General features: G+C 60.8%; 1 protein-coding gene across 1 annotated transcript; it reads left to right on the forward strand.

Moving 5' to 3' along the window:
- The first annotated feature begins 397 nt into the window (after positions 1 to 397).
- Positions 398 to 15,918, forward strand: Plcb2 (phospholipase C, beta 2). Its single transcript, XM_013010200.1, has 32 exons — positions 398 to 753; positions 2,742 to 2,819; positions 3,095 to 3,163; positions 3,533 to 3,673; positions 3,848 to 3,927; positions 4,015 to 4,068; positions 4,164 to 4,239; positions 7,191 to 7,291; positions 7,427 to 7,593; positions 7,693 to 7,839; positions 7,931 to 8,088; positions 8,306 to 8,388; positions 8,621 to 8,705; positions 9,272 to 9,434; positions 9,506 to 9,600; positions 9,699 to 9,795; positions 10,502 to 10,586; positions 10,693 to 10,817; positions 11,127 to 11,281; positions 11,735 to 11,899; positions 12,270 to 12,369; positions 12,898 to 13,002; positions 13,158 to 13,252; positions 13,569 to 13,644; positions 13,749 to 13,844; positions 13,980 to 14,190; positions 14,282 to 14,456; positions 14,549 to 14,625; positions 14,721 to 14,816; positions 15,005 to 15,062; positions 15,236 to 15,322; positions 15,597 to 15,918. Exons 1-32 carry the CDS (start codon positions 670 to 672, stop codon positions 15,786 to 15,788), a joined length of 3,576 nt encoding a protein of 1,191 aa, XP_012865654.1. The 5' UTR covers positions 398 to 669; the 3' UTR covers positions 15,789 to 15,918.
- The last annotated feature ends 2,812 nt before the right edge of the window (positions 15,919 to 18,730 follow it).

The raw sequence follows: 18,730 nt of genomic DNA on the forward strand, positions 1-18,730 counted from the left end.
TTGGGGTGAAGGCCACGGGTCCTCCATCTGGCCCTCATTTCCATGGGGAGGAAGCACTGAGAAAGATGAGCCAGGAGATCAGCTCACTTTGCTTATTCAAAACGCTCTCCCTGCCGCGTCAAACCCTCAGCCCCACTCTCCAGCTCTTCTCTCGGGGAGCCCCACATTGTGGGGGACAGAGCCCCTGCGCCGGACCTCACCCCTGTGGAGGGTCTTTCCCCGAAGAGTTCTTTGTATCCTCCCTCCATCCCGGCCAGGGCAATGGTACCCCCTTGCTGGCCTCCAGGACTTGGGGCCACCTCTGGGCAGGGATGAACCCCTAGATGGAGCCGCAGGGAAGGAAGCCCCAGCAGGAAGTGCAGAGGCATAGGGCACGGGGCGGGGACTTCCAGGAGGGGAGCCAGGGCCCCTCCTTACGCAGGGGCAGGGTCAGCCCCCCATTCCAGACAGGTCGGGAGGAGGCTGATTTACAAGGCAGATAAACGGAGGGGGGGCTCTGCCCGGAGCTGTGACCCCTGCTTGCAGCCACGGCCACCCTAGGAGATATAAGAGCACCCAGACTTCCGGACCCACTCTGGGCGGGTGCCATGTGAGGCCCAGCCTGGCCCCCCTCCTGCTGGCCCTCCTCCTCCGTCCCTCCTCCCGCCTGCCCGGCCCGTGTCCAGCACCATGTCTCTGCTCAGCCCTGTCCTGCAGCCGCCGCAGGTGAAGGCCTATCTGAGCCAAGGAGAGCGCTTCATCAAGTGGGATGATGTGAGTCGGGGCCGGGGGGCCGGGCAGGGAGGGGCCGGGGCTGCCCTGGGCAGAGGGCTGGTTTATGTCTCTGACAATCCAGGCGCCTGTCCAGGCAGCTGGCACCGCAGCCTGGATAAACAAGGCTGGACCGGGCGCCTGTGCTCTGAGTCCATCCACAAGAAGAGGGGCTCATGGGAGGCGATTGCTTTGGATCTGGGCTTGCCTGCCCCCCAACTCCTATGAACAGGGAACGCTGCTCCTGGCTTCCGCCTTGATGAAAGAGCACCCCAGAACTAGACAGGCCCAGAAAGAGGGGCTCCAGACTCCCCTTTGCTTGACTCACCCCTCCGCATGACGCCCATGAGGTCCCTTGGGCCTGTGCTGCCAAGGGAAGCCCTCCGGAGCTGCAGCCTGGCACCCCCCAAACGCCCCTGCCCCCAACTCAAGCGAAAACCCCAATTGAGTTCTGCTTCCTCTTCTTGGACTCAGCTCCTCTCCCCTGCCCCCACTGCACACGCGTGCGCGCGCACGCACACACACACACAAATACACACACACCGCCAACCTTCTTCAAGGGAAGGGAAGTTTTTGTCCTAAACCCACATCTTCTCCTTCTTAAACTGGGCCGTACTTCCCCGTGGACCCTGAACACTTTGCCTTTGGTGCATGATGCTCGTGGGTAAGGGGAAGAATGGGGTGGGGGACCCCCCCCTTCAGGGGCTGGTCTGGTGTGCGAGGATGCCGGGCTGACCCCGGGAAGAGCAAGGGCTGAGAGGAGGGCGGGGCCTGCCCGGTGATGAGCAGGAGGAGGGCACGGGATGGGCTCCTAGGGGAAGCAGAGGTGAGGTGCTTGTTTCCCTAGGAGCATTGGGGTTGGCGTGGCATGGGATGGCACTAAAGTGGCACTCAGCTGGCACGTCCCAGATCCCCGGGGAATGAGGGAAGTTACTCAGCATGAAAAGTGAAGCTGTCCCTCTCCACTCTGTAACTGAGTGGACGTGGGGTCACCAGGGGTAGGGACCGGCTGGGTGGCTTTCTCCCTGACCCGGGTACCTGCTTGGTCCCTTTGTCCTCCTAGGCTGGGACATTGTGTATCCCCTAGACCCTGGCTTGACGGAACAGGCATGTCCCTGGCTGGGTGCTGCTCTTGGGTGACAGGAGTGTGTGACACCGCCCGGCATAACCCAGGAACTCCTCTGTAATCATTTCCTTGGTAGATTCTGTACTGGGTTGTGTGGCCTGCCGCAACTCTCCTCTGCCTGGTTGGGAAGTCCAACTGTAATACCTCGTTTTACATATGTGTATGCATTTATGCAAAGACTATTAAAATAATAGGTAGTCGACATTCCTGCGAGCAAGACAGGAATTTAGAAGGAAAGTGCCTATTCATTCATTCATTCATTCACTCATTCAGCAAACTCCAAGCTCAAGCACTAAGCCAGCGCCAAGTTCATGGTCTAGTTCAAGCTTAGGTTTCAGACCTGGGGTCCTTGAGTCGCGCAGCCCAGGAATGACAGCGTATTACAGGGAATGCTTTTGCAGGGTTGAGGTGGGCAGGGTCCTTGATGGTATTTTGGGTCAAGGAGGTTTGGAGGTGAGGAGGCACCGCTCGGTGTCTCTGTGGAACAGTGGGATGAAAGCTTGGGGTGCTCATGGGGAGAGGGCGGGGCACAGGGTGCTTACGCTGTAGCTGGTCTGTGTGGGGCCTTGGCTGTGGGTACAGGAGTCTGGGCTCTGAGCTGTCTACAGCGTCAAGCTACTTGGTAGTAGCGACGTGTGTCTAGGAGAAACATTCTACTTCTGGAGCCTGGTGAGGTAGAGTTCAAGACTGTCTTTTGGGGGGCTACCTTGTGGCTTCGAGGTGAAATTCTTCTCTTTCAGCTACCAATCCCTCTCCCCTATTGGAACAGAGGGGAACACTCTCAAATCTCTAGGAAAGTGGTGGACTGGCTCAGGGAAGCCGGCTCAAAGGCTGGCAGCAGAGAGCTGACCCCTTCTCCCTGCAGGACACCACGCTGGCCTCCCCGGTTATCCTCCGTGTGGACCCCAAGGGCTATTACTTATACTGGACGCATCAGAGCAAGGTGAGGTGGCCGGTACTACAGAGGTCCTACCCAACGAGCCAATGCCCTGGAGGAGACGGATGGATGGACAGACAGGCAGCATAGAGCATCCGTGTGAAGAGGGGCCCCTTGGGGTGCAGATGGCCCCAGGAAGTCTTAGTCCTCTTGAAAGGGCTGTGGGCTACCATCCGAGGGGTGAACACGCTCCCCGCTCCCTGTTCTTCATTCTTGGCCTGCTTTTATTTTTTTTGGGGGGGGGATCCTACTTTGCCCCTTTGCTCTTTGCCTTTTCCCAGGAGATGGAGTTTCTGGATATCACTAGCATTCGAGACACCCGCTTTGGAAAGTTCGCCAAGACGCCCAAGGTGAGCGGGTTTAGGCTGCATGCCGCCGCCAGGCCCATGGGGCGGGGAAGTCCCTGCAGGGGTGGCGAGCCGGTGCCCCAGCCGGGCAGCGAGGAGCCCTGCCTGAACCAAATGCCGCGCGCGCACGTCTGCTCCCAGCCCGGCCTGTGCCGGGGGGCTGGGGTATGCACTTGGGTAGAAGGACAGAAGCAGCCTCAACCCCAGAACCTTGGCAACTCTCTTCCCCAGGCCTGTCTTTCTTACCCCTGGGCAGAGCCAGGGATGAGCTTGGAGGACAGGATTGTCCCCCAGTGACCTGCAGCTGAAGTGGCTGGGTGGGGAGGGATGGACAGAGCACCCGCGGCCTTCACCGTCCACCCCTCGCTGCAGAGCCAGAAGCTCCGGGACGTGTTCAACATGGACTTCCCCGACAACCACTTCCTGCTGAAGGCGCTCACCGTGGTGTCGGGCCCTGACATGGTGGAGCTCACCTTCCACAATTTCGTCTCTTACAAGGAGAACGTGGGGAAGGTGTGTGTGTGTGTGTGTGTGTGTGTGTGTGTGTGTAGCTGCTGGGGAAGGTGTGTGTGTGTGTGTGTGTGTGTGTGTGTGTGTGTGTAGCTGCTGGCCTGGGCTTGGGCAACGGCCAGATAGACAGACTTGGGGTGTCCACGGCCTGACCCACTGGGTTCTGGGCTCCTGCAGGACTGGGCTGAGGATCTGCTGGCCCTGGCTAAGCACCCGCTGACCAGCAACGCGCCCCGCAGCACCTTCTTGGATAAGATGTAAGTCCTGTCCCTCCCCCAGTCCCCCCCCAGCTGGGCACACCCTTTGTGACCTGACAGGCTGCCCTGTCCCTCCCCCGCCCCCAGCCTGGTGAAGCTGAAGATGCAGGTGAACCCCGAGGGGAAGATTCCTGTGAAGAAGTGAGTCTCCCCTCCCTCCCCTCCTCCCACCTGCTCCCCAGCGGGCATGGGGCACGCCTTCTCCCTCTGCCCGCTGCCCTTCTGGGCCCCTTCAGTTTTTTCCAGATGTTTCCTGCCGACCGCAAGCGCGTCGAAGCTGCCCTCAGTGCCTGCCACCTGGCAAAGGGCAAGGTGAGCGGCCCCCTGTCCTGCTCATTCTACCCCTAGGACAGGGGCTTGGTGGGGCTGGTGCATGGGGAGGGCAGAACACCACATCATCATCCCATTGGTAGCTGGAAAAGCCAATCAAATCCTAGACCCTCCAGGTAAGGGACCAGGGGTGGAACTGCACTCAGTGCAGAGCCCCGCTGGCAACGTGGGCAGAGTGGTGGGTGGTGGACGGTGCTCAGGACCACAGCCGACTTGGCCTGTGCCCCCAGTGCAGCCTGGGAGTGAATGTGTTCAGCCTGGAAGAGCAGGAGAAAGTCAGCGGGACGGGTGGGTCAGGAGGTGTCCTGCAGAGATCTGGCAGGGACAATTTCTGCGGGGTGTCAGAGGGAAGCCAGGGTGGAAGCTGCCAGGACACAGACTTCAGCTCAGTGCAGAAACACACTTTCAACTTCCTTCTTAATTAAGCATTCATTTTTAATTACAAGTTGTAAGCTGGATCACTTCATGAGGTGCCTTATGTGAATTAACAACTACACACACACACACAAAAGGCCTGGTGCCTGGGTGGACAGGGCCTGAAGCCAAGCCTGGCTCAGTGGAGCCCATCGCAGGCCCTCTGGCCACCAGGCTGTGTCCTTGCTCTAGGTCACAGTCCGCACCCCATCCAGTAGTCTCTGCTGCTTAAGAATTGCGCACACTATAAATAAATAAAACCGCAGGTGGCCCCGCAGGTCACCTGTCCTTCTGAATCCCTATTCCCAGAAGGAGCGTTTCCCCCCACATCCCTAGCTTGACAGACAGGTGTGTGCCCCTACCCCAGGGTAGCATGGAGCCACCTTCCCAGCCCCTCCATCCACTTTTTAACCTACCAAGAATAACACTGCTGCTGAACACATGCACACACGGTTTTGTGTAGCTGTGTTTTCAGTGTTCTTGGATCTATAGACTTCCAGAGGTGACACTGTGGGGTCATATGGCACCTCCATATCGAGCACTCTAAGGAATGGCCACACCATTATCTAAAGTGGCCACAGCATTTCACAATCCTAGCAGCGTTGTATAACATTTCCAGTTTTGGGACTAAGAAGGTGGCTCAGTGGTAGAGCGCTTGCCTTGCATGCATGAGGCTCTGGGTTCGATTCCTCAGCACCACATAAGCAGAAAAACAAAAAAAAAAACTTATAGTTTTCCCACATCCCCCCCCACACACACTGCTGCTCTGATTTATGCTTCTCTAGTGGGAGTGAGGTGGCTTGTCACTGTGGCTTTCATTCGCATTTCCCTGGTGACTAACTGCACTGAATATCTTCCCATGTGCTTATGGGTCACCCACTGCCCTTCTTCTGTTTTTTTCTTTTTTTGCCAGTCCTGGGGCTTGCACTCATGGCCACTGTCTCTGAGCTTCTTTTGCTCAAGGCTAGCGCTCTAACACTTGAGCCACAGCACCACTTCTGGCTTTTTCTTTTTATGTGGTGCTGAGGAATCGAACCCAGGGCTTCATGCATGGTAGGCAAGCACTCTACCACTAAGCCACATTCCCAGCCCCTAATTCTTATCATTCTTTTTTTTTTATTGTGAAAATACTGTACAGAGGGGTTACAACTACATGGGCAAGATAATGAGTACATTTTTTTTTATCAAGCATTGTAGCCTCCTCCTTTGTTTCCCCTTCCCATCCCATAATTCTTATCATTCTTTTTTTTGGGGGGGGTCCAGTCGTGGGGCCTGAACTCTGGGCCTGGGCGCTGTCCCTCAGTTCTTCACTTAAGGCTAGCGCTCTACCACTTGAGCCACAGCACCACTTCCGGCTTTTTTCTTATGTGGTACTGAGGAATCGAACCCAGGGCCTCTGGCATGCAAGGCAAGCACTCTACCACTGAGCCACCTTCCCAGCCCCAATTCTTATCATTCTTAAGTAGTTGTACAAAGCAGTTTATGGATATAGTGGGTTTTCTTTTTGTTGCAGTTACCCTTAACAGATACCTCATTTGTGATTTGTGAATACTGCATTCGACTCCTTGGGTTGCCTTCCTTCCCTCCCTCCTTTCTTTCTCTTTCTCCCCCCCTCAGTTTTTGTTTACGATGGAGCCCAGGTTGGTCTAAACTTCTGCCTCAGTCTCCCATGTCATTTTACTTTCTCTCTCCCTCCCCCCTCCCTTCCCCTCCTCTCTTTGTGCTGGTTCTACAGCTTTTCTGCTCAAGGTTTGTGCTCTACCACTTGAGTCACAACACCACTTCCTGCTTTTTTTGGTAGTTAACTGGAAATAAGAGTCTCATGGACTTTCCTGCCTGGGCTGGCTTTGAACCACACTCTTCAGATTTCAGCCTCCTGAGAAGCTAGAGTTACAGGCGTGAGCCACTGGCACCCGGCTTGATGTTGTCTTTAGGAGCACAAACGTTAGAGATTTTGATGAAGTCCATTGTCTCTCTCCTTTGGAGGGGTCTTTTGTGGGTTTTCTTTTTTCTGGAGGTTTTAACGCTGTGCATGTGTATGCATGCATGCATATGCTGCACATGCTAAACCACCACTTGAGCTCCATCCCCAGACCCTAAATACCATTGCTGAGATTTTTAGTTCTCCCTCCCGTTCTGTTTTTGTTTCCTGTATATTAAGGCTCTGTTATTATGTGCACACATGTTTATATTATATTGCAACTTTGTCCTTCACGTAAGGAAAGGTAATCCCCTGATCCGGAAGCAGCTCTCCACACTACTGACCGCTTTTCCTCCTCATTTGAATTGTTCCTTAGTTCCAGTTCTATACCAGCTAAGGAACTAGCCACTGTCCCACACCAGGATTAAAGCAAGCCAGCTGAGCAGCTGCCCAGCACTCAGAGCCTTGGGGCTCGGGAGACGGCGGCGGTGGCCGCGGTCTCCGGCTCTCTCTGGTCCAGTCCTAGCGCTGAGCCGAGGTTGTGGGCCTTAGCCGTGAGCAGGCCGAGGTTGGGGTGACGAGGTAGCTCTTCCCCCAGAATGACGCTATCAACCCTGAGGACTTCCCAGAATCCGTCTACAAGAGCTTCCTCATGAACCTCTGTCCGAGGCCAGAAATTGACGAGATCTTCACTTCCCAGTGAGCACGGGGTGGGGGCTGGACATGGGGAGGGGCTGGGGCGGCCCCCCACCCCCCATCCTTGTGGGAATCCGGTGTCCCCGGGAGCTGGGGGCTGTCTCGGCCTCCAGGGCCCTGTCTCTCTGTGGCCCACAGCCATGCTAAGGCCAAACCGTACATGACCAAGGAGCACCTGAGCAAATTCATCAACCAGAAGCAGCGGGACTCCCGGCTCAACTCCATGCTCTTCCCGCCCGCGCGGCCCGAGCAGGTGCAGCGCCTCATCGACAAGTACGAGCCCAGCGGCATCAACGTGCAGAGAGGTGAGGGGTCGGGGGTGCCCCGGCCCCTCAGTCCACCCCCCCCACCGGACTGGCCCATGGCTCTGATGCACCCCCACGCCCACCCCTGCCCCCTCCCAGGCCAGCTGTCACCCGAAGGCATGGTGTGGTTCCTCTGCGGGCCGGAGAACAGCGTGCTGGCCCAGGACAAGCTCCTGCTGCACCAGGACATGACTCAGCCGCTCAACCACTATTTCATCAACTCCTCCCACAACACGTACCTCACAGGTGAGGCCGGCGCCGCCCTGCGCGCGAGACAGAGCGAGCGCGGAGCGTGGGCACTGGCCAGCCCTCCACGGACACTGCCCCCCCCCCGCAGCCGGCCAGTTCTCAGGCCTGTCCTCGGCCGAGATGTACCGCCAGGTCCTGCTGGCCGGCTGCCGCTGTGTGGAGCTGGACTGCTGGAAGGGGAAGCCCCCGGACGAGGAGCCCATCATCACCCACGGCTTCACCATGACCACAGACATCCTGTTCAAGGTGGGCGGGCCGGGGGTGGGGGCGCGCTGAGGGAGGGAGGGGGAGGCGAAGCCAGAGGGCCTCCGCTGGGGTGGACGCTGGAGGGGACGGAAGCAATGGGGGACCACCATGGCCACTGGGTTTCGTGTGTGTACTGACCAAATTTGGGGTCCCACGGGGGTGGGGAGGGCAGCCCAAACGCCGCCTTGCCCATTTGGTGGTCCTCCCCCCCCTCCAGGAAGCAGTGGAAGCCATTGCAGAAAGCGCCTTTAAGACCTCCCCCTACCCTGTCATCCTGTCCTTTGAAAACCACGTGGACTCGTGCGTACTCAGGCCTCCTCAGCCTCACCCCTTCCCCGGCCTCCAGCCTCCTGCCTGTCACCACCCCCACCCTCCATCCCTGAGCTTCTCTGCTGAGTCTCAGCACAATCTCTTTGGGCTGGGGTTCTCCTGTCCATGTCCCCCCTCTCCCCCGGGGGATTACCCCATGTCGGGGTTACCCCGAGAACCAGGACTGAGCTGCCAGGCCCACGCCCGCTCCGGTTCTCCCCAGACCCCGCCAACAGGCCAAGATGGCTGAGTACTGCCGGACCCTGTTTGGGGATACGCTGCTCACAGAACCTCTAGAAAAGTTCCCCGTGAGTGGGCTCTGCTGGGGACAGCTGGGCCTGGAGTGGGGTGTGGGAGGGGGGCAGAGACACTGGGATTAACGCGGCTGGACTGTGGGATCTTGTTACCTTCACTCACGGAGTGTGCTAGACTTTAGCGACAGAGACACGGCTGAGCCAGGGGTAGGGGCTGCACGTGAGAGGCTGAAGCAGGAAAATGGAGTTTAAGGCCAGCCTGAGCTACCTCATCTCAAACACATAATGCAACGGGCAACCCCTGCCTCCCCCCTCCTCCCTCGTTCTCACCCTCTGAGGAGGAGACAGACAGATACCTGGGTTGTTATAACAAGTAGTCTCTGTTCTGGGTGTCAGAGGATCCCAGAGGGCTTCCTGGAGGAAGAGTGGGGGTGGCAAAGAGGAAAACTTAAGGCTATAATGGCCTGCTTTTAGCCAGCGTGGGAAAGGGCGTGCTGGGAAGATGGATCAGTGCCCATGCCAGGTGGGGCTGTGGTGACAGGCGGGAGGGGGGAGCCGGTGGGGGGTGAGCAGCACAGGACACCCCCCCAGGACGGGTGCCCACTGCTCCCTTTCCACAGCTGAAGCCCGGAGTCCCTCTGCCCAGTCCTGAGGACCTCCGGGGTAAGATCCTCATCAAGAACAAGAAGAATCCGTTTTCTGGCCCAATGGCCCCCAGCCAGGAGCGTGGTGGGGAGGCCGAGGGGGGCTCTCCACCCAGTGCTCCCTCTGGGGAAGACACAGGTAAGTTCGCTGGAGTGGGGGAGATTGTGGGGGGGAGAGGAGCCCACTCTAAGGAGGGCTGTGTATGTCAGTGTGGGCTGCTGAGGAGGAGGAGGAGGAGGAGGAGGAGGAGGAAGAGTCGGGAAGCCTGGACGAAGAGGAGCTCAAGAAGATGCAGTCAGATGAGGTGTGGGGGCTGGGCCCGCGCCCCTCGGCCATCAGGGGGGCTGGGGACACTGTCTGGGCGATGCCTATCTTCCTCTCCCCTCTTCCCCCCGCCCGCAGGGCACAGCGGGTCTGGAGGTGTCGGCTTATGAGGAGATGTCCAGCCTGGTCAATTACATCCAGCCCACCAAGTTCGTCTCCTTCGAGCTGTCGGCCCGTACGTGCGCGGGGAGGCGGGCAGGGCGGGTGTGGGCAGGGGAAGGCCCCTCCCTGGACTCGGGACTCAGTCCCGCACCCAGGCCGGGTGGCTCCAGTGGCCTGGCATGGCTCTGAGGTCCTTGGCACAGACACGGCTCTCTGTGGTGTGTCAGCGACGGGCCGTGTGACAAGCCACCTCAGCCAGGCCTGCCTGCGGCTCCTGCGATCTCTTCCAGGTTCTGTGGCTCCTGGGGCTGAATTGTTGGCCTAAGGCCGGCCAGGTCCAAAGGCTCCTTCCCCCGGGGAGAGACGTCCTGGAAGGGGGCAGCAGGCAGGGCAAGCCACCGGAGCACAAGGGTCCCCTCAATTCTCCCGGGCACTGCCCCAACCTCTGACCCCACCTCTAGCTCCTGCCACCTCTCACGCACCCCACTCCCCGCAAACCTCAGAAGAGAGGCTGGCACGCTGACCACACCCTGCACGTCCCCCACATCCACGGCATGGGCTCCTTGCCGTCCATGGCACACTGCCCGGTCCCCACGCACATCCACCGCCAAGACCCGGACCCCGGCCCTCACTGCTACCCCCTCATCCCAGGCGGCTGGCTCCTAAATCCTCAAGCGTCCGTGGGAACGCTGACCGCACAGAGCTGCCCCAAAGGGGAGGGCAGGAGCGAGGGAGGGGCAGCCTGACGCAGACACCCCGCCCCTTTCTCCCTGGAGCAGAGAAGAACCGAAGTTACATCATCTCTTCCTTCACGGAGCTCAAGGCTTACGACCTGCTGTCCAAGGCCTCCGTGCAGTTTGTAGAGTATCCTTGACGCTTCACAAGCCAGGCCGCGGCTGGGGAGCCGGGGAGGAGGGGTGGACGGGAAGCCGGGGGACAGTGCTCCCAGGTTCTCCTATACCCCGGCTAGCTACAACAAGCGGCAGATGAGCCGTGTTTACCCCAAGGGCACCCGCATGGACTCGTCCAACTACATGCCCCAGATGTTCTGGAACGCGGGGTGCCAGATGGTCGCCCTCAACTTTCAAACCATGGGTGAGGCGCACCCCCAGCCCCTGCCCCCCCACTGTTCCCTCTGCCCAGGGGTCACAAGCACCGATGGGCTCTGGTGCGTCCTGGCACTGCGGGCACTAGGGGGTATGAATGCGCAAGCTCAGGCCTCGCGGGAGCCTGTGGCCTGGCTGTGGCCCGGCTTTCGGCTGGCCCCATGTCATCCCCATCAACCCCAAATCTGTCTGTTCCCAAGACCACACAGGTTGGGAAGAATCTGAAGTAGACAGGGTGCAGTGTGGGGCCAGGCCTTCCTCACGGTGTCCCCTCGCCCCGTCCCCTGTCCCCCCCCAGACCTGCCCATGCAGCAGAACATGGCATTGTTCGAGTTCAACGGGCAGAGCGGCTACCTCCTCAAGCACGAGTTCATGCGCCGGCCGGACAAGCAGTTCAATCCCTTCGCGGTGGACGGCATCGACGTGGTGGTGGCCACCACTCTGTCCATCACGGCAAGGACCCAGGCCGACAGAAGGCGGAGGGGCGGGGTGGGGGTGGGTCTGGGGTCTGGAGGAGGAAGGCCCAGCCCCCCTCCCTGTATCCTAACGACTCCAGCCCCAGCCAGCTCCTGCAGTAAGTAGCAAGTTGCCTTGGAAACTGCCTCCCCCTCAGCACTCAGGCTGCTTCTTGGTCCCCATGGAAACCGAGGGGAAGGGCTGAGGCTGGGGTGGGGGAGGGGAGAGACAGCCAGCATGGGTGGGGGGCACTGCTCCTTCCTTGGCCAGAGAGGGAGGTAGGGTGACCATCTGCCCCGGTCTGCAGAGCTCAGCCACAGAGCCCTGGCGGCCAGAGCTGAATGGGGGTCTGGGGAGTCTTCACAACTCCCAAGAGCTGGGGGGCTCAGCTGCAGAGGCCCCGTCCGCTGGGCAGGGATCTGAGGCGGATGCCCTCTGCTCCTCACCCAGGTGATCTCTGGGCAGTTCTTGTCAGAACGCAGCGTGCGCACCTATGTGGAAGTGGAGCTGTTTGGCCTTCCCGGGGACCCCAAGAGGCGCTATCGCACCAAGCTGTCCCCCAGTAACAACTCCATCAACCCTGTCTGGAAAGAGGAGCCCTTCGTCTTTGAGAAGGTGGGGGGGGGCAAAGCAGGGCGAGGCTGGGGTCTCTCCCCTCCTCTTGGCCTCTGCGTAGAGGTAGGAGGAAAGGTGTGTGTGCGTGTGTGTGTGTGTGCACACGTTACCAGGACTCAGGGTCACATAGGAACCTGAGGGGGTGCTTTGTCCCCATGGATCACTGGTTGGCCCTAGTCTATATTTCGGGAGACAAGCCCCGGAATAAGATGGGGGGGGTGTCTGTGTCTGAGCCTGGGGCTGCTGGCCCTGCCTGTCTGCACCAATACCACCTGCCACCTGCCGAGTTCTGACCCTGACAGCGAAGACTTCTGGAGCCAGGGCGGGAAGGCGCCCCCTCCAGCCCGTCCCCTTTCCAACTCTTCCCCAGATCCTGATGCCCGAGCTGGCCTCCCTCAGGGTGGCGGTGATGGAGGAAGGCAACAAGTTTCTTGGCCACCGCATCATCCCCATCAGTGCCCTGAATTCTGGTACAGAAAGGGTTCTTCGCTATCCCCAGGGAGCCTGATTACAAAGCGGGGTGACCTCTGCCCACCTCACAGGAAGTCCACGGTTTTGTAGAGTCACTGGTCTTGTTTCTGGGTCTGGGCGCTGTCCCTCAGCTCTTCAGCTCAAGGCGAGCGCTCTACCACTTGAGCCACAGTGCCACTTCTGGTTTTCTGGTGGTTTGTTGGAGATAAGAGTCTCACATACTTTCCTGCCCCGGGCTGGCTTTGAACCACAATCCTCAGATCTCAGCCTCGTAAGTAGCTAGGATGATAGGCGTGAGCCACCAGCGGCGCCCGGCAAAGGCAGGCAGTACTAACTCCACAAGGCAGATGCCAGAACCCCCATTTCACAGGCAAAGTCCCCGAGTTAAAGTGACATAGCCAGTTAGGTGCAGTGCCGGCCCGAGACCCTGGCCTCTCTGACTCAATCCAAGAGTCTTAAGCGCTGGACTGGTGGCATGCAGCCAAGGCAGTGTCCGGCCCCGGCTCACCAGCCCTCACCACCCACAGGCTACCATCACCTGTGCCTGCACAGCGAGAGCAACATGCCCCTCACCATGCCCGCGCTCTTCATCTTCCTGGAGATGAAGGACTACATCCCCGACACCTGGGCAGGTAGGGAAGGCGGCCCAGGGCCTCGTAGAGGCCTTCCGTCCTCCTGTCCTCCTTCCCGGCAGCGAGCAAGCCAGACGCCAGGGAGGGACAAGATCCTGGGGACCTCGGGTCTGACCTCCCCCACACACCCAGGCTGGTAACACCTGTGCCCTCAGATCTCACCGTGGCCCTCGCCAACCCCATCAAGTACTTCAGTGCCCACGATAAGAAGGCGGCGAAGCTCAAGGAGGCCCTGGGAAGTCTGCCTGAGGTGTGTGTGGCCTGGCCCTGGTGGGAGGAAGGGGGCTTGCTGATGACGAGCCAGCGGTAACCCGCGGTGGCAGCGCGGACGCACCTGCGCGTGGCGGGTAAACGGAAGCCCCGTAACCCAAGCTGCTCCTCAGGCAGGCATGCCAGTGTGTGTGGTGTTCGTAGCCGGGTCTCACCGCGCTTCCAGAGCTTCTCAGCATATTGGTTTTAGGACCCCATCCCCACCCCCCAGCATTCATGTCTGGGGTGGGAGAGGACCCTTCCAGGCCTGTCTGTGAATGAACGACAGGAAGACCGGACTGTTCTCACCTCCACAGACGCCCTTCCTGCCCGGGGGTCCGGGTGCCCACCAGGTCAATGGGGCCTCAGCCTCCGCCAGCAATGGCTCAGCAGGTGGGTGCTTCATGCCTCCTCGCCGGCAGAGGGCCCTCTCCCCATGCCCTGCAGGCTAAGGCAGTGACCTGGGGTCAATAGTACCCACAGTCCCCCTCTCTCAGGAGCTAACCAGAGCCAACGGGCTCCCCAAAGCCTCCGCCCATCCTGTGCTCCTGCGGCAGCCCGGGCCAGGGAAGAGGCCATGAAAGAAGTTGCGGGTGAGACTTGCTGGGCCCCCTGATCTTGAGTGAGGGGTGAACTTGGAGAAGGACTGGGGCACATGGTGGGGGGGGATGCTCAGCCAACGGGGTGGGCTGCCTGGGTGGGCACAGGCCTCAACCAGGCCTCTGCAGAGCCGCAGACGGCCAGCCCCGAGGAGCTGCGGGAGCTGAAGGGCCTCGTGAAGCTGCAGCGCAGGCAGGAGAAGGAGCTGCGGGAGCTGGAGCGGCGGGGGGCGCGGCGCCGGGAGGAGCTGCTCCAGCGCGGGGCGGCCCAGCTGGCCGAGCTGGGGCTGCGGGGCACGGGCTGCCGGCTGAGGCCCAACAAGGGCTCCCGGAAGAAGAGGTAAGGACCGCGGGCGGGCGGCGCCCCGTCCCCGCCTTGCCCCCAGCCTCGCCCCTGCAAGCTCGGGACCCGCCCCACATGTCCTCGGCAGGATCCCGCCCAGTGATGAGCCCTCAGGGGTGGCGCCCAGCGAGGGTCTGGAAGGCCCGGAGGGCACAGACCCGCAAGTGCAGGAGCTGCAGGCCAGGCTGGAGCAGGAGCTGCGGCTGCAGGGCAAGGAGCAGCACCAGGGCATCCTGAAGCGCAAGGAGCAGCACGCGGTGGAGGTGCCTGGCTTCGGGGGGACAGGGCGCACCCCCCCCGTGCCCTGGGCACCAAGGGCTTCTCACTGAACCCAGACGTCCGTCCTCTCCTACAGCAAATCACCAAGATGACAGAGCTGGCCAAAGAGAGGCAGGCCGCCGAGCTGAAGGCCTTCAAGGAGACCTGGGAGATGTACGCCGGCCGCCTCCCTGGCTACACCCACGACCCCTGCCCCCCAGCACGCTCCCCACCAGGCACAAGTGCCCCACGCCTGTCTCTCCCCGCAGTGACACCAAAGAGATGAAGAAAAAGCTGGAGGCCAAGAGGCTGGAGCGGATCCAGGCCATGACAAAAGTCACCACGGATAAGATGGCCCAGGAGAGGTGAGCTCCGCGGTGGCCCAGGACACAGCACACCTGCGGCAGTGAGGACGTGGGCTCAGGTCTCCCCGAGGCCCTGTCCGCCCTTCTGGGGCCTCCTCTGGGTCCCCCCCCCCGCTGCTTCCCACCTGGGTGGCGGAGGGCACCCCTGCCCCTCTGCAAGGCCCTCTCTGAAATGACTTCACCAACAGGCTGAAGAGAGAGATCAACAACTCCCACATCCAGGAAGTTGTGCAGGCCGTCAGGCAGGTGCGCCAGGGTGGTCCTTCCCAAACACGCGCTTCCCCCCCCTCCCCTGGGGAGAGGGGGCCCCAGGTCCTTCCCCCCCAAGTTTCAGAGTGGGTTAGTTGAGATTAGAACTGGATCCCAAGGCAGCACGCCCGTCTGTGCCAGCTGCTTCCCTGCCTCTCACTTCCATCCAGATGACAGAGGCCCTGGAGCGGAGCCAGGAGAAGCTGGAGGAGAAGCAGGCGGCTTGCCTGGGCAAAATCCGGGAGATGGAAAAGCAGGTGACGGACACTGGCCTGGGCCCAGAGGAGGCGGCTGGGCTGGGGGTGGGTGCAGGCCCAGCTCCAGGCTCTGCCAGGGGTCAGGGGAAGGGGCCTCGAGGCTCTTTCACATAAGCCGGCTCCGCAGATCCCTGTGCTTGGTCTCTCTTTTGAGAGACTCCTCCACGGGCCGGGTAACTCTTACCTCCTGGCCGTCTCCTGGGAATCTTGTTCCACAATCCAGGGAAAGGGGGGTGTGGGGTCGAATGTCTTCCTTAGCCAAGTGGTCCTACAGTTCCAGCAGGCGGCTCTGGCAGAGTATGAAGCCAGTATGAAGGACCTGGAGGCGGAGGTGAAGGAGTTGGTGAGGGCCTGCCTCAAGGTCAGCTGCCCCTCGGATGCCGAGGACAAGCCCGAGGCCTCCACGGGGCCGGCCCCCCGGGACCCACGCGCAGACAAGGCAGACACGCAGGAGAGCCGTCTCTGATACTTGAGGCAGAGCTTGGCGCTGCCTCCGAGCTGCTCCCCGGACCCAGGCTGGGGCTCCCGCCCTCACCTCTGCCTGATGGAGCCCGGGAGGTGACGTGGAACACTGTCCCCGCTGACTGTCCCCGGCCGTGCACCCATGGCCCACCCTGAGCCCAGCTCCCAGGCCTGGCATGCCAGCGCCTTTTGCTCTTCTGCATGTATGAGGCTTATTTATTTTTCTCCTTCCTATTCCTACTAAATCCTGATCCTGTGATCCCTGCTGGAAGCTGCTGTCTATTCTAGGGTTAGGAAATGGAGTCTGGGGGTAACAGAATGGCCCCTACGTTGAAGCTGCCCAGAAGGGAGAAAAAAAATCCCTTGGGATCTGAACCCAGAGTAACGTCTCTCCCAGGACCCCCAGATGGCCCAGCTCTGGCCTGGAGCAGGAGCTGCCACCCCTTCTGCTGGCCCTGTAGCCAGAGCCACAAGGAGGTGTCACTCCTCCACCTGCACGCAGGGGCCCCCATCGCCCGGGCCCACTTACCACAAAGGGGCCCCAAACCTTCAAGTCACCTGGGCCACCAAAGACATACCCTAGAGGGCCAGACACAAAGGCCTCGGAAATAGCTGTGCTGTAAGGGGGGGCCTGAAGGCAGCCACTCACTGCTTCGCCAGTACCAGCCCAAGTCCCAAGGGGACTGATGCTGCCAGAGGGGGTGTGTGTGTGTGTGTGTGTGTGTGTGTGTGTGTGTGTGTGTGTGTGTGTGTGTGTGTGTGTGTGTGCCAGGAAGAGGTTGTTTTCTTAGACACAGCAGATGCCCTCTGCTGAGAACACCTGGGGCCTTTGGAAAACAAACAAGGACACCCGCCCCCTTCCCCCCCTCGCCTGACCTCAGGGGCCCTGCCCGGCCCAGCTGCAGGGGGAGGTGGGGGCCACTCATTCACAGGACTAAAACCTGGCTGCAATCAGCCATCCTGGTATCCCGACTTCAAATCTCCAGCGGGTCAGTCTGTGGCCCTGTATTCTCCTCTCCCCACAATGAGGGTCTCAGCCTAGGGGGACACAGCCAGGTGAGGGGTGGGAGCCGGAGCTGGGGCCGGAGCCAGGCAGGGGCCAGTGCCAACGCAGCCCACTGGACAGCAGCCAGTTGCTGTGGATGAACACAGGGCACACAGAAGGTGCCTTCTGCTTGCCTCTTGCCAGGCTGGGCAGAGTCTGTGTCCCGGGCCGGTGCTGGGCAGCCCAGCAATGCGGTGGAGCACGCACTCAGGCCTCCTCCCGGGGGCTCCACGCAGCTTCTTCCCGTGGGGCACGCCTGGATACCTATGTCCCTGCCCATCTGTCCCCTGGGCAAATGCCATCGCTGAGCTCTGGAGACAAACTGAAACCGGCCACAGGGGACATGCGGAGGAAGAGCTGCTATCCCCCTGGGGACACTGGGCTGGGTGAAGGGCACCTGCCCCCCCCACTCTGCTGGGCACCTGTGGGACCACGCCAGCCTCTCTTCCCATTCGTCGGGCCTACCTTGCCTTTCCTACCAGAGAAAGGGTCCCTGCCCCTGCCCAGGCCCCTTGCTGACTCACTCCACCCCCCCCCCCCGCTGCACCCCCAAGCAGCTCTGGATCTCCCAGCACGTGCCATCAGGCCCAGCCCTGCCGAGCTGGTGTGCAACGTGACAGGGTGAGGGGGCTGGTGACACTTGAAAAGGAAAGAAGGGGACCTGGGGGGGAGCATGCAGACAGAGTGACAGACTCAGAGGCCGAGGCGTCTCTGGGAGGAAGCCCTTTTGCCAGCCAGGGGGCTGCAGGGGAGAGGCTGGGCAGGTGGGAGGTGAGCGCGGCGCCTGCCTGCCCCCTTCCCTCTCTTGTCAGCCTTCAGCTCCCCAAGCGACAGCTTCTAATTCCGGCTGTTGGTGCCTCTGTGCTCCACAGCAAAGTCTCAGCTTTTTTTCAGCTTTGCTGTTTCTTTTCTGTTCGGAACACAGTGAGTGCAGGGAAGAAGTCAGAGCAAAGGCTGCGGGGCCTGGGACGGGCCTGCCACCCGGCCAGCTGGGGGCAGGGGAGGATGGGGGGTAGCCTAGCTCCAGCAGAGGGAAATTTCCAAAGGGATCCAGCTCCGGGCTAGGGAGGACAGGGTTCAGGAGGAGGGACAGGGCAGGGGTCCCTGGCCTGGGTTCCTGCTTCGCTCCTGCATGTGAAGATGAGCATGCGCAGCCCTCCCCCCCCCCCCCCCGGGAGGCCTGGTGGTGTGTCCATCACTGATGTCAGCAGCGCTCAACGACATTATGAAAAGAAATCAGCAAAGCCCTGACCAAAGGCTTTCAAAAACGCAAAAAGACAAAGGGAAGGTGCATGCTCCCCACCTGGGGAGCCCCAGCTCCATAGCAGGGCACCCCCAGAGCCCGGAGCTGCCCCGAGGAGGGGGGCTCCTGGGCCTATAATCTCTCTAGCAAGCACCATCTGCACCCAGACCCCCCTCAGCCATCCTGTGCTCTGCCCGGGACAGCTTGCTTCTTCCCTCCGTTTCCTCCTGTATGGGACAAGACCCCCCTACACACACAGCCTGCAACCCCTGTCCCCTACAGGTGTTCTTTTCCCGGCCTTTGGCTCCCAGAATCCTCTCCTGTTTCTTAGCAGTCAGCTCTCCGTCCTCCTGGAGGGGCAGGCTCAACTTCCAGAACCCCCTCCTTCTCCTCCAACAGAAGACTTTCGGCACCCCCCTCCCCGCCCTCTAGGCCACAATGCCCAGCCCATGAAGTCTCAGCCTTACTTCAAGATGCCCGCTCCAACCCCTCTCACCGCCCCCCCCAGCCGAGGCTGCGGCGTCTCCCCCTCCCCGGCCGGCAGGCAGGCAGGGGAGAGGCAGGAGATGGACTTCCCACTCGGGACAGACACGGGCCGGGCCCAGGCGCCCTCCCCGCCGGGCGGAGGCGCGGGCCGTGCGTGGCCCAGGCGGCTCCG

This window comes from Dipodomys ordii, unplaced genomic scaffold (assembly GCF_000151885.1).
Source record: "Dipodomys ordii isolate 6190 unplaced genomic scaffold, Dord_2.0 Scaffold11, whole genome shotgun sequence".
NCBI lineage: Eukaryota > Metazoa > Chordata > Mammalia > Rodentia > Heteromyidae > Dipodomys > Dipodomys ordii.

Excerpts from the sequence above, each read along its gene's own strand:
- Plcb2 (XM_013010200.1), top strand. The coding sequence starts at position 670 with ATGTCTCTGCTCAGCCCTGTCCTGCAGCCGCCGCAGGTGAAGGCCTAT. Across the intron at positions 3,164-3,532 it reads AGTTCGCCAAGACGCCCAAG|AGCCAGAAGCTCCGGGACGT; the intron begins GTGAGCGGGTTT and ends CCCTCGCTGCAG. Across the intron at positions 11,282-11,734 it reads CCACCACTCTGTCCATCACG|GTGATCTCTGGGCAGTTCTT; the intron begins GCAAGGACCCAG and ends CTCCTCACCCAG.